The sequence below is a fragment of the Lissotriton vulgaris genome, chromosome 7 (genome assembly GCF_964263255.1).
Source record: "Lissotriton vulgaris chromosome 7, aLisVul1.2, whole genome shotgun sequence".
Classification (NCBI taxonomy): Eukaryota; Metazoa; Chordata; class Amphibia; order Caudata; family Salamandridae; genus Lissotriton; species Lissotriton vulgaris.
In genome coordinates this window covers 789,282,052-789,297,077 of record NC_141695.1, presented here as the reverse complement: position 1 = coordinate 789,297,077, position 15,026 = coordinate 789,282,052, and the positions used below count along the sequence as shown (strand labels likewise).

Below are 15,026 nucleotides of genomic sequence, written 5' to 3'. Positions count from 1 at the left end.
GTTTCCTCTACGATTTTAAGGAACCTACGAAAAAGACGACAAGGTCAATCCCGATTATTGACTACCTATGGAAACAAGGCAAACAACTAATGCAGACGCCAGCTTCACTTCAGGTGGTAGTGCCCAGGCTTGATAAAAAATACAAGGCCACATCATCGGCACCAGCATGCCTCACGGGTCACCCCAAAGCAGACTCTGTGGTTACTCAAGCGGCGCAGAAGAACTCGCGCAATCCTGCATCTCCCTTATCAACGCCACCCGACAAGGAAGGCAGGAAGCTAGATGCCATTGGAAAACGCTTTTCGACCACATCTGCAATGACGGTGAAGGTCGCAAATTCAATTGCACTCCTGGGCCGGCGGCCGCACTTATTAAACTGGTACAGCACCGGAGGGATAGAGTGCGGGGGTGCGGCGGAGGGAGTGAGACAGTTTCTTCCGCCCCCCCATCTCCCTCCTTCCGTCCTTCTTCCCCCTACCCCCCCCCCTCCCCCCCCCCCCCCCCGGGGCGAGGATCGCTGCGGGCTGCCGGGACTGGTGAGACGAGCCCAGAAGCATGGGAAATGGACACCGAGGCCTGACGCCACGGGCCTAAAGTGCTGCCGCGCTGCGGTGCGGGGTTGAGTGGAGGCTGCACGAGTACTGTGGAAGAGGCCTCACGCTCACTCGAGGGGAAAGACTCAGGACATTAGCGGCGGCCCGCAAAGAGAGGATCCGGCCAGTTTATACACTGGGAGACGCCTAACCACTGGGAGTGTCTGGGAACATGTAACAGTAGCGAGGGCCTGAGCAGGACAGACGCTGAGGGGGGAAGACTCCTCGAACCGGGCCTGGTTCTCGGACTCGACTCAATCCCGGAGTGAAGACACCATGGTTCGGAAGGGGGCAAAAGCGCTGGATGGCAAAGACGGACCATCGGCCAGACATACACTAGAGTCTGGTCCCGACGGATCCACACAAATGATGTTGACCTCAGCCTCGCCCGGAGACCAACAGATGGACAAACTGGACTTGATTTTGCAAGAAATCAGAGACTCCAGAACCGCAAAAGAAACGCAGGTGAGAACCCTTTCCACGAATCTCTCGCTACTGAAGGCTGATCATGACAAATTGGCGGACAGAGTCAAGGACCAAGAGATAACACTAACGGACCTCACCCCGACGGTGGCAGAAAACACTACCTCCATCCAACAAATACAACAGCAAGTGCAGACCCTAATGGAACGCGTGGAGGATGCGGAAGGCCGCAATCGATGCAACAACATCCGCATAATTGGGCTTCCGGAACGAAGTGAGGGACCCCACGCAACGGAATTCATGGAACAATGGTTCCGGAATAATGTGACCTCAGAAGACCTGTCGCCGTTCTTCTGTGTGGAGAGAGCACACCGAATCCCCACTGGCCGGCCGAGACCGGGACAACCGCCGCGGCCGATGATTGTCAAAATCCTCAATTACCGGGTCAGAGACATACTGTTGCAAAAGGCCCGGGAAAAGTCCCTCATTGAATATGAAAATAGGCGCATCTCACTCTACCCGGACTACACTAACTTAGTGCAAAAGCAGCGGTCATCCTATTTTTAGATAAAAAGAGGCTCCAAAATGCTAACCTTTGCTACGCTTTACTGTTTCCAGCCCGCCTCAAAGTGATACATGACAATAAAACCCACTTCTTTGAGAGCCCCACCGACGTGGAGGAATGGCTGGAGGGGATGGACATTGAAGAGCATCCGAGTTCAACCCGGGGGTCGTCGGCGGGAGGTTCCAGGGACGGCGCAGAACCTACTGGAGGCACCTCTACCACGCAGACTTCGAGACCGAAACGACGAAAACCCACTAAATCCCAACAGAAAGAAGATCAGAAAGATGCAGTCGCAATGGTGGGATCCTTTCGGGAAGAGCAGGAAATCATCAATACAGATACTGAAGACAGCACAATACACTCAGACTCGGAACACAGTATGGTACTGTTTCCGCCTGTGACGCCACGAGCAGCAGATGAACTCTTGGACGCTGCTCAGGAGTAACTGTATGAACGAAAGGGCCTGAGGTCCTGGGACCTACTAATATCCTTTGTAAGTTGTATTGATTGAAATGCTGGGGGCGGGGGGGTGAGTGGGGAGGAGGGAACCTGAGGCAGGAGCACTAACCCTTGTTGTGCCATTTGTTTGCTGAGGTCCAGCTTCCTACATGTTTCATTTACTAATGGGAATTTGTGATTAGTGGACCTCACAACCCACACTCCTGCAGAAAGGTGAGACACAGAGACACGGAGGCGGGAAAACAACCCCCTCGGAGGCTACCAGCAATAGACACTTTTAGAACTGACTTCCCTGGCGGCACCGTAGAGCCGGCGGCGCAGAGCTGTGAGACTCTATAAACAAGGCACATGCATAGTCGCACCCCCAAAGGCGTATGCACCGCAAATTGTTTGGTTATGTTCTGCATTTTATGGTTCGGCACAGCAACGTTCCAATGCTGCGCCTATAGAGTTCGAGTTTGGGGTGAGAGTGAAAACGTCTCCTGGCTAGCACTGATAACACACACACGACACGGCACAACACTGGCAGTTGTGGCAGCTGTACTCCAATATGGCTGACACCAAAGGACAATATAGGCTGGCTACCTGGAATGTACGGGGACTAGGGGCAGTACAAAAAAGACACAGAATACACGCTTTTTTACTTCGTCAACACGCCCAAATAGTATTCCTACAAGAATCGCACCTAACACAGACTGAAGCACACTCATTACGGAAAAAGTGGAGAGGTACTATTTTCTCTACCACATATTCTGCCTTTTCCAGAGGAGCCACCATATGGGTACGACATGGCACCCCATTTGTAGAACTAGAGAGGAGGGTAGACGACCAAGGGCGTTATATACTGGTGAAAGGCACACTAGACGGTACACTGCTGGTCCTGGGCAGCATCTACGCCCCAAACTTTGACCAGGACAAATTCCTAGCAACCGTGGGTCGGGTCTTGGCTGATTGGATAGACATCCCCTGGATTCTAGGTGGGGACTGGAGCATGATCCTAAATGTCGACCTGGACAGATCACATCCCCCCCTCCAGACGACAGGAATACACAAGATGACCGACTCCTTTAGAACCTGGACCCAGGGATGGGGACTGGAGGACGTATGGCGCACCCTGCACCCAACACACAAAGAATATTCTTACTACTCTACAGTACACGCCCTACATACCCGCTTATATAGAATCTTATGTACCAAATCTCTGGTGACTAAATGTATGTCCTCCGACTACCTGGCTAAAACCTTCTCAGACCACAGACCACTGACACTCAACCTACACTGGGGGAGGGTACCACCACCGGTGCCAACCTGGAGATTTAATCCATTGCTATTGGAAGATGGCCCATTCCGCGAGCACCTGTCGGATACTCTAAATAACTACTTCAGGGAAAACTGGGACACTGCGTCCTCGAACCTACTGGTGTGGGACGCCATGAAAGTTGTAATAAGGGGAGGCGCTATTGGAAGGATGATAGGGGCCAGACAGGAAATCCACAGGAAACTCTGTGAGATTGAAGACCGCCTGAAGGAACTGGAGACGGCGGCAGGAAGAGACCCCGGACGCAAGGGAGACTTATAGTTATGTAACAAAGAACACGCAGAAACACTGGAGGCACTGAGAGTCATTGATCACAAAGACTATCTGAGGCGCCAACAGGCGGAGGCAGACAGATCTGGAACCTTGCTGGCTCGCCTGGTTCGTGACAACCCCGAAACCCCAGTGATTACGAAGGTTAGAGACGGAGAGGGTAGAGAGGTGCTCACACAATCAGGAATTAATACTGCATGTAGGGCTCACCTGGAACGGCTATATGCCCCTCCCCCCGAGGGTGGTGAAGATGAAACAACGGAATTTTTTGGGGACCTCCCGATCCCAACCCTGACCCGGGACGAACAGACTGGGCTGGACGGACCCATTACGCAGCAAGAAATTAAAATGGCTATTGGCTCTCTTAACCGGGGCAAGACCCCTGGCATGGATGGCCTACCGATAGAATTTTATCAGACCTACTCTGCAACGCTAGTAACCATTTTAGAGAAAATTTATAAGACAGCTTACGAAGTGGGTCACCTGCCTGCTACGACGATGCAGGCCGCAGTGATCTCCATACCAAAACCCGGCAGGGATACCCTTGACCTAAGTAATTACAGGCCCCTCTCAATGCTCTCCACAGAGTATAAAATACTTAGCTAAGCTATCGCTATGCGCCTACAGTCCCGTCTCCCTGCCCTAATACACCCAGACCAATGTGGCTTCCTCCCGGAGAGGAGCACGTCCCAGAACACGAGGAGGCTCCACGCCCTCATGTCGGCCATGCCAGCAGACTTTCTCCAGGCCGGTTGCATCGCCTTAGATCTCAGATAGGTGTTTGATTCCCTGACATGGAACTTTATGTTCGAGGTCATACGGCGGTTTGGCTTCCCGGAATCCCTAATCAAATGGATTTGTCTACTGTACACGAACCAGACGGCCAGAGCACGCACAGGCAGGTACATTTCAGATTTTTTATTTATTTATTTACAAAGTTTTATATAGCGCAAACTTGATCCCGAAGGATATCAGAGCGCTTTACAATTTCCGGCTCAGCCTTTTCCTTATAGTGGAGTGAATAGTGAGTCGTTCGTAGAGTGTGCATCCTCACAGGTCATTCACTAGCATTCATACAGTGCTTAGTGTCTGCGCACAGGCCGTGGACTTCAACCCGCTATCGGCCACAGTACGGACCGGCATGGACTGCCTATTTCCACATCACCACAGTTGCCTATAGTGCAGTGCAAAGTTAATTCTCGGTCATTCATGTCATTCGGTGCATCGGGCCTACTCACTGACCTTCAGCTGCAGGCCAAGCTCCGCCACAGCTCGGAAAGGCGCGGACTGCCAGTATGTCTGCTCTGCCTGTTCCCACATCACATCAGAGAAGCAGGCGCCCAGAGTGCATAGTTGCGGTGCAAAGTTAATTCTCAGGCAGTCATTCAGTGCATAATGATAGCTACGACATCCATATAGGCACCCGGAAGGGCTGCCCACTATCGCCTTTACTGTTTGTACTGACACGCGAGCCTCTAGCGATAGCGCTCCGGACCCGAGCGGGCGAGATGGGTATCTCCATAGGGGGAACACATAATTTGATATCAATTTATGCCGACAACATTTTAGTATATCTACGGGATCTGAATGGGGACCACTCAGACCTAGCGACTATCTTTGCTCAATTTGAAACACTATCTGGCCTAGCCATTAACCCGACAAAATCCCTGGGTTTCTATTTCCGAGAGGGGCAACGACCCCCCCACATACAATTCCGCGACAGTCGGATCCACACAGAGCCGACCACATTTAAATACCTAGGTATCAACGTATATAGGCGGCAGGACGACCAGATTGAGGGTAACCTGAGGAGGGCCATCACTGGCCTCCGGGGTAGTATACATTTTTGGACATCCCTGCCACTGTCTGTCATGGGTCGGATAGCAGTCTCCAAAATGGTCATGCTCCCACGTGTACTGTATTACTTTGTCAACCTACCGGTCCTCCTCCCACAGCACATATTCACTGCACTGAACACGCTCCTAATCACTCTCATATGGGGCCCTGGGAGACGGCGAATAAGCCTAAAAACATTGCAACTGAGCACTAGACAAGGTGGCCTAGGTGTAACCGACCTACAAAGCTACTACTACGCAAGCCAATTGCAGTGGCTGTCGCGATGGGTGGCGGGCAAGAACCTACATGAGATTGGTTTCACTCAAGAACAACTAGCACGAGGAGAATTGCATTCCCTTCTGTTACCCAAAGCCAAGATTCCCCGAGACTGCCATCCCCTGCTACATACTGCTTTAATGTGCTGGAGGAAAGCATTGACATACACGGCAGGGACCAGACCCTATGCAGATAACATTGCCCTGTTAGGGATCCCAACACCACAAGGACGTCAAACACAACGCAGGTTACAGCCCTGGGCGGAGGCGGGAGTGGACAGAATGGGAGACCTGTTTGGAGACGACACTATACTAGACCACGCCTCCTTCGCACAGACAACGGGAGCCCCAGCGAGACTGTACTTCCTACATGCCACAGTGACGTATTACGTACGCCGTACATGGGCCCCACAACGTAGCAAACCAACACAACACGAACTGGTGCATCTCCTCTATTATATGGGAACAGGGGTACACTTAGTGAAATGGCTCTATGTGGGCATTAGGTAACATGCTGCTCTGTCTCTCAATACACTCAGGGACACCTGGACATTGGATACGGGAGAGGCTATGACAGATGGAGCCTGGAAGATTGTCCTAGAACATCACAGAAGGGTGTCCAGGAACGTAAAATTCAAATTCATTCTGGCTATGATACTGCATAGAGCATATCTTACCCCGCAAAGACTTCATAGGATGTTCCCTGCTTCCTCCCATAGATGTCCCCGGTGTCAGAGAGAGGAGGCCGACCTTCTCCATATGCTGTGGGCGTGCCCGAGAATACGCAGCTATTGGGGGACGGTCCGACATACCCTACACACTATCACAACCCTGCAGATCCCGGAAGGGGCACTGCCTTGCCTGATAGGTCACAGGAAAAGGACCAAGAACCACAAAGCGCAGCTGAAGTTCTTGGACTTAGCACTCCTGTTAGCAGCTAGGGCCATAACTATGAGGTGGAAATCAGCCAGACCCCCGAGTGTAGAAATATGGCGGTCCGATCTGCTAAAGTGGGGCAGGGCAGAAGGTGTGGTTCTGCATAGGGAGGAGGAGAAAGGTCTCCGGAAGCGTCCGATCGCACAGGACTGGGAGCGGATGCTGGTGGAGATAGAGGAAGAAGACCTAGAGATGTCACAAGAGACTGTCCCAGGACCAGAAATATAGGATGGGGAGAGGGTGGACCACGGAACAAGGATAGAATCGCCGGAAGCACAGGATAGACAGCCACTTAGAACTGCAACGATGGATAGTATACGGTTGTCATGCCAAGAATTACAGTGCCTAACTGATAGAAAAGCTAGGAGACTGGGAGGGTGGGGGGGAGGGTGGGAGGGACAGAGTTTCGTTAAGAGGCGATAATGTAATACAAATGTAATGCATTTCTTGGTATAATAACACTGAGACCACCTACACTAATGTCAAATGAGGGAAAATCACTTGTACATTAGCCGGAAGTTAAAGGGAGAAAATGTGAAAAGACTGCTGAAGACTGATAAGTATAAGTGTAAAATGTAATAACGGTTACAGTCATGAATAAAGAGTTAAAAAAAAAAAACTATCTGGCAGACTCCCTGAATGTGTGGGCTGGCAACCTCAGATAGTGTCAAATTGCCAACTATGAGTGACATTTTTACCTGGAGGTGGTCCAATCTTCAATCTCTAGGGCATTCCTCCAGTGGAAATTTTTAGCATTCACAAGAAGCATTGTCTGCATCCCTCTTACCTCCTTGAGTTCTTAGAAGGCTGTGCCAGAACCATACACAGATGGTCTTAATGGCACCACACTGGCCGGAGTGGGTGAGGTGCTCTTATCTCCTCTGCCGGTCCCTGTGCCCGCCTCTTCCACTAAGGTTGATTTTCTCCAGCAATGGGAGGGGCGGGCGGTGCTGCTTCTGAACATTTAGAGTCTCCACCTACATGCCTGGAGATTAAGGGGGGCAGTCTGAATTCATCTGATCTCCCTGCTGAGGTGGTGGACTGGATTTTGTCAGATTGTCACCACTCCACCAAATCAGTGTATTCTGGGTGTTGGTCCCATTTTATCTCTTGGTGCAGTGAGGTGAAAGTTTATCCCCTCAGGGCACGCTCATCTGATGTTTTCTGCTTTCCTTAGCGTGGCAAGGCTTTGCTCTGGGCACTGGTAAAGGCCATTCACTGGCTCTTTTGGTGTCTTTATTTACCAGACGAGCCATTGTTATGTAAGTCTCCTATAGTGATGCATTTTGTCTCCTTTCTCACTTTTTTATGCCTCAGTGGAATCTTAACGTGGTGCCCACGATTCTTATGGGTTTTCCCTGCGAGCCTATGCACAGTTGCCATTTGTGTCTGGTTACATTTAAGACTGTTCTTGATCGCCATTCTCTCGGCTCAGGTTGATAGCGAGCGGCAGCATTTTCTTGTCCTCGTTTGGCCACGTTATTTTTTTTTGACACACTGATTCATAAGACCAGGGCTTCTTTCTTTTTTTTTTGTAAATCTTTTTATTACTTTCAAAACAAAGAAAGTAATAGACATAGATACTAAGCAGTGAAGAAATGGCTGAGACGCCTACGCCAATGTATGAGAAACAGGATGTGCCACAGTACAATATACGATTCACATTAAGCGCAAGCTCTCAGAGTCTGCCCACCCATAAAATCAGGATAATAGAAGAAGCATGAGCACCAGATACTGGAATACCAACAAAGTCAGGATGTTCCACCAACTATACTTATAAAAGGAAAGTGAAAGAGAGTGTGAAGAAAAAGAAACCATAAAACAAAAATGAAGAAAAAACAATAAACCCATCCACTCACCCTGCACCCCTGCATATGGCTATCCCCTAACCCCAACTAGCAGTGTGCCTTTCGCCCCAACTAACTAAATACTAAAAGTTGAAAATGGAGGAGGGCATCTTCATACATGCCCCCGGTATCCGCTCCCCCCCGCCAAAGCCAAGAATCCCCAGACTAAGGTCTCGAAATTTATTAAGCTGCAAATAGGTAGCGCAACATAGGAAACTCCGAACACCGCCCAACCTCCCGAATGCATCATGGTTGCAAACCCTGTGTCCAGTAATACCCGATGGCAAACTCAATCACACAGTCTCATCCTTGACCCTTCCGATCAAACATGTGAGCCCCTTCCGGACAAACTGTCGCTTCCGCAGGATAGTCAATGCACGAAAAAGCTGTAGCAAAGTTCAAACCGAGACGAAGCAGAGAGATGAAAGTGTTGAGAACTCCGCTAAGTCCAAAGACTCCCCACACCGCCATGGATTCCCAAGGATGTTTCGTCCACCATCTTAGCGGTGCCGATGTATAGGGGAGGGACGCAGTTTCAAACCAACAACAGTTCCCATCAAAAGTCTCCGGAAAGGGAGCATCAAGTAGTCCTTCCATAGTCTGCAACGATCGTAGGCCTGACAATCCAATTGCGGCATCAAGCTTACTCTCAGCACCCAAAACACTGGTCAGAGGCTCCAACGCCTCCCATAGTACGGGGTCTGTTTCCTCCATCGAAGTGGCTATCTTGGGTATCTCGAGTTGTTTTGTTTCTTGTAGTGGACCAGTGTCCGGTCCCATCCGCCCAGTTCCAGACAAAAACACTATCATTTTATGGATGTGGGCTTCAACGCCGCCCAACCTCCCGAATGCATCATGGTTGCAAACCCTGTGTCCAGTAATACCCGATGGCAAACTCAATCACACAGTCTCATCCTTGACCCTTCCGATCAAACATGTGAGCCCCTTCCGGACAAACTGTCGCTTCCGCAGGATAGTCAATGCACGAAAAAGCTGTAGCAAAGTTCAAACCGAGACGAAGCAGAGAGATGAAAGTGTTGAGAACTCCGCTAAGTCCAAAGACTCCCCACACCGCCATGGATTCCCAAGGATGTTTCGTCCACCATCTTAGCGGTGCCGATGTATAGGGGAGGGACGCAGTTTCAAACCAACAACAGTTCCCATCAAAAGTCTCCGGAAAGGGAGCATCAAGTAGTCCTTCCATAGTCTGCAACGATCGTAGGCCTGACAATCCAATTGCGGCATCAAGCTTACTCTCAGCACCCAAAACACTGGTCAGAGGCTCCAACGCCTCCCATAGTACGGGGTCTGTTTCCTCCATCGAAGTGGCTATCTTGGGTATCTCGAGTCGTTTTGTTTCTTGTAGTGGACCAGTGTCCGGTCCCATCCGCCCAGTTCCAGACAAAAACACTATCATTTTATGGATGTGGGCTTCAACGCAAACATGAAGTGACCCTATGGCTGCCAACACAGTTCGTAGTGACGGGTCACTCTCAGTCCGCTCCACAACATCTCGCTCAGTTTTGGTCATATTCGCATCCCCGGAGAGCCGGTCTTCCCGGGGGGAATAGGTGGATGCGGAACGGACGACTTCAGAGGAGGACTTATCGTTGGGGCCAATAACAATCCGAACTCAGCCACCGCAGGCGGAGATCCCAACCCAGCGAACACCGGCGGGCCCTAACCGGGCCACCGGGCCAGGGACCCCCGTCCACCGCTCCAATTGTGCGTCGTCACCCCTCCTTCGATATTCACCAGTTCAGCCAAACATCGTCAACTTCGGTCCAAGAAAATGTTTCCACCTCTGTAGACCGGACCCTGTCTCACAACTACAGCCGATGTTGTTCAACTGAAACCCGGCTGGGCCAGTACTCGAGACCCCGGCTTCCAGGCTGGTCTAGGCCGCAAACTGCCACACGACGTATCTTTGTCTACCAAACTGGTAGAAATCTCGGGATTGCACCATTAAGCTCCAGTCTGGTTCATACACATAGGATGTAGGGCGCAAAAACAGGATAAATAACAGGATCTTCTGGCAGGAGTCGGAGGTCGGCGGAGCAGGGAGCTTGCGCGGCCATCTTGTTTGCTGGCGTAGCTCCTCTCCCAAGGCTTCTTTCTTGCCAAAGGTTGTCCCCCTAATTTACGTTGGTCGTGCATCACTCTGTCAACACTGATGATCAGCTTTTCCTTGGTGAGCCTCGTTCCCAGAGAGGTAAATCTGTTCAGAATCCGACCATTTCCCAATTGATCATATTATGATATGCCATGCTGTTGGAAAGGAGGAACCTCCTGAGGGTATCAAGGGTTATTCTTCCAGAGCAAAGGCAGCTTCTTCTCCATTGCCCAGGGGTGTCCACATCCTAGTCTTACCAGGGAATTCCTTGGCTTCTGTACCTGTCTTTAACAGGAATTTTTGACTTGACTCTTAAGGTTCTAGGTATTCCCATTTTGCAAGATGTGTGTTGCTTGATTTCTTGAATTGACCACCTCCTGACACACACCTTGGAGGTACTGCTTGGATATTGATTCAAGAGATGACGAGTACACAGGTAGAAGTATCCATCAGAAAATATCTTTCTTGTGGATACTCAACCTGCAGATTTCTAACTTAACCCACCTGTGGTCATGCGGTTTAAAAAAAGCCCCCATGTTAGTTGTCATATACTTTAACATCTGTCAGCCCTGTTGGCCTCGTCTCTGCCTCAGAGGGTGTGGGGAAAAAAGACCAGGACCTGGTGTCAGTTCTTTGGGGTGGCTTCTTATTGGATCCTGTGCTGTACTGTCGGGAGCGGTTCTTGGAGCGGACACAGAGTCATGGGACCACATGCAGGAGAGCTATTGCAAGCCAGTCTGGCGCCTGAAGGGGATTCCCGAGGTGTAGAAACTGTAGGTAGATCGAATATTGATCAGAAAGATTGTTGCCAAAGGTAAGTAACTTGTTCATCTGTTCTTTCCTTTGCTTCTAGGCCGACATTCGCTCTAGAGAGTACATCCGGAAGAATTTTCCAGAGCATGTGAAGACTGAAGGCCACCCTGAGGAGACGGGTATGTGGCGGTGTTTGGGACACTCTGCTTTTTCATCTCCTCTTGCCTGCAGAAATGACTGACCTTTGGTGGGAATCCCAGCAGCTTCTCAGAGGTACTCACCTGTTGTGAACTCTTGACAGTCTTTGTAGGCTAGTCCGCCTCTGCAGGTCAGTCAGTCTCTGATGACGTTTGTTGGCCCGAAGAGTGTGTTCACAGTACAGAACAACTCCCCCGGCAGAGCAGTCCGTGTGAGTTAGAGGAACAAGTGATTGATGCTACAGATATAGTGAAAGGTGTTGGGGAGAAGCGGTAGAGGGGGCCATAATGACGCTTGATTGCTGCGATGTCAAAGATTAAGTGGAACCGCACCCTCTACCCTTCGAGGCTTCTACAGAGGGTTTACTGCAGAGGCTTAGAGGGAGGCTGGTCCTTTATTTCCTCTTGCCCCCCTGATAATCTCTAGAGAGGCCATAGATTGAATGGGAGTCTGTTGCTCTTCTCACCTTTATCACACCGTGACTCCTTTAGAGAAGGCAAGGATTAGAAGAGCATGAGGTGGTATCCTATTTGCTCCATAGTGACCTCTGTAGAGAGGCCAAGAACTGTATGAGCGAATTCTCATTGAAGATTCCTACACTCACTAACAGTAACCCTGCAATGTACAAGGGTACGTTGACTACATCCACGGATGGAAATGGAAACCTCCTCAATGCATTTCCTTGTTTTTATTTTATTTTTAGGCACCGGAGAAGCTCCCTCAGCTGTGCCCACCGGAGAGGAAACCTCAAACAGTGCTCCAGGATTCGAGGCCCTACACATCTGAATCCCGGTGACGCCCCGACTGCCATGAGAGACACCCTCGAATCTTCTGGACGGGATGAGACTATCTGTAAATTGTGTTGGGATGGAGGGGCAGGCGTGCAGTGAGAGGCACATGCCTCTGAGAAGGTCTGTCCTGTCACTGACACTCCCCCTCCCCCGTGCATAAGTGACTCCCTGCTGGTGAATGTGAGAATCGAGGTGCAATGGCATAGCGGTGGGCAGGGGTGGCAGCGCTGGGTTCGAAGCGGGCACTGCAGGTCAGGACTGCGATCCATTGGGAGGGTTTGGGTCATCAGAGAGTGCTGCAGACAGGGCTGAGGTGCTTTGGCGGAGCTGTAGGGTCTCAGCGAGGCACATCAGAAGGGACTGGCTGCAAAGACTTATCTGAGCACGTCGTTGGCATAGGTGGATTATGACCCTGTGCTGCAGTGACCGAGGGTGTATCAAGGCCAGTGTGGTGTAGATTGCACAGCTGCGTGGGTCTCCTCACAACGATAGTACAGGAGGATGAGGGGCGGGACTGTGGGCCGAGGTCTGTGGGTCCTAGCACGGGAGGAGCATTCAGTGTCGTGATGTCCTTCGGCCTTAGTACTGCAGCAGCATGGCATGATTCCTCTGGGCCCTAGGACTGGAGCAGCATGCCATGCTATCTTTAGACCCTAGTCCTGGCATGGCATGGTGTGATTCCTCTGGGCCCTAGGACTGGAGCAGCATGCCATGCTATCTTTAGACCCTAGTCCTGGCATGGCATGATTCCTCTGGGCCCTAGGACTGGAGCAGCATGCCATGCTATCTTTAGACCCTAGTCCTGGCATGGCATGGTGTGATTCCTCTGGGCCCTAGGACTGGAGCAGCATGCCATGCTATCTTTAGACCCTAGTCCTGGCATGGCATGGCGTGATTCCTCTGGGCCCTAGGAATGGAGCAGCATGCCATGCTATCTTTAGACCCTAGTCCTGGCATGGCATGGTGTGATTCCTCTGGGCCCTAGGACTGGAGCAGCATGCCATGCTATCTTTAGACCCTAGGACTGGCATGGCATGGTATGGTGTGATTCCTCCGGGCCCTATCACTGTAACGGCACGGCTTGTGTACTGTAGCAGCCTCAGCCTGACGGTATATCTGCGAGTCCTCGCACAGGAGCAGCATGGCCTGACATCTGTAGGCCCTAGTACTGGACTACCGTACTACTGAAGCCGCATGAAATGGTAAAGGTCATGGTTGTGAGATACATTGACGAAACTATATGTGAGTGCCAGTACGGGAACATCTGATCTGTTGCTGCAAAACACTGATTGGGTATCGTGTGGGAGAGAGGGTTATATGGGAAGACAGGGACCCTTTTTTAATAGGGTGGACATTTTACATTATTAGGTTGGACCAGTCATGGTACAGATCATATATTGGATTCGACATAGTATACATGATAGGGATGGTTGGGACATACTCTGAATTACTGAGTGAATTGAGACCTAGTTTCTGAATATATGGATGTCTTGAGTCATACTCGGCTTATCTTGCGCATTGAGGTGCACTGTGGATCGTGGAGTCAGACTGAGGAGGACGACACTTGATAGGGAAGCTTACGGCCACCTTGTTTTATAGAGAGGAATTGAGACATGCAAGGAATGTTAGGGGCGGATTGATGCATAGCCCACTTGGTAGGTTGGATTGAGCCTCATCCTGTATTATAGAAATGAACTGAAGCAAACAATGAGTTTTAGAGGCAGGTTGAGGCACACTCCACGTTACAGGAAGGATTGAGATGTACTGTAGTTTCCAGATATTACATGAGGCATATTCTATTTAACAGGGCACGGGTGAGGTGCTTGAGGCATACTCTAGTTTATTAAGGAACATAAAAACACACTCCAAATTATAGGTACTTGAAAAAAATATGCTGGATTTAAGGGATGGCTTGAGTAAACCAGGCATTTCTAGAGTCGGTTAAGGCATACCTCATATTGTAAGTGTTTATAAAGTCATTCTGTACATTGTTGAGTAGATTAACACATACTTTGCACCAGAAGGGTCGAGTAAGTCATTCTCCGGGTTATAGGGCTGGCTTCAGACATACTCTGGATTACTGGGGTGGTTTAAGACATTCTTCAGGTTATAGGGCAAACGGAGACATATTTTGTGTTTGAGGGGACGAGTGATAACTTGGCATGAATGCAGATGTACTTCAGATTGTCAGGCATATTTAAACATACTCCAGTTTATAAAAGCGGGTTGAGACCAACTCAGAACTCTAAAAGTGGATTGACTCTTTCTCCAGATTGTAGCAGAGCTGGGATTGTACTCGATCTTCATGGACTCTTCCGTCTCAAGTTGTTTTGTACATCTGCAGTTTTATATTGTTATATTATCATCTGTAATAAACGCGTCATTTCATAATATTAACACTCACCAATTTAAAAATCTGTTCATTTCATTGTTTTGTTTTACTCGACTGCTTTCTTCCTTGGAGCCAACACGCTCTTGTAGGGGAGCCGAGGGTCTCTGGCAGGATGATGCCCTATTAATGCTGCATGCGTATTTATCAGAGGTGATAAACTTGCGTGAGCTAGGGCTCTGGCTGTTCTGCTACCCTGCTGGCCATGGAGAAGGTTCTTGGTCTTTAAGTCTCACTAAAGGTACTTTAGCTGGGTTAGA

The 15,026-nt window shown here is 50.0% G+C and overlaps 1 protein-coding gene across 2 annotated transcripts in view; it reads left to right on the top strand.

The window, feature by feature from the left end:
• The window catches only part of ENDOV (endonuclease V), a 238,911-nt gene extending 224,140 nt beyond the window's left edge, over positions 1-14,771 (top strand). Inside the window, exons 8-9 of one of the 2 annotated variants that reach the window (XM_086931043.1) lie at positions 11,489-11,567; positions 12,290-14,771. In XM_086931043.1, coding sequence (XP_086787169.1) covers positions 11,489-11,567; positions 12,290-12,372 — 162 coding nt within the window. In that variant the 3' untranslated portion in view covers positions 12,373-14,771. Of the gene's footprint in view, positions 1-11,488; positions 11,662-12,289 lie in introns of both variants that reach the window. The other variant, XM_086931044.1, reaches the window with a different exon arrangement.
• The last annotated feature ends 255 nt before the right edge of the window (positions 14,772-15,026 follow it).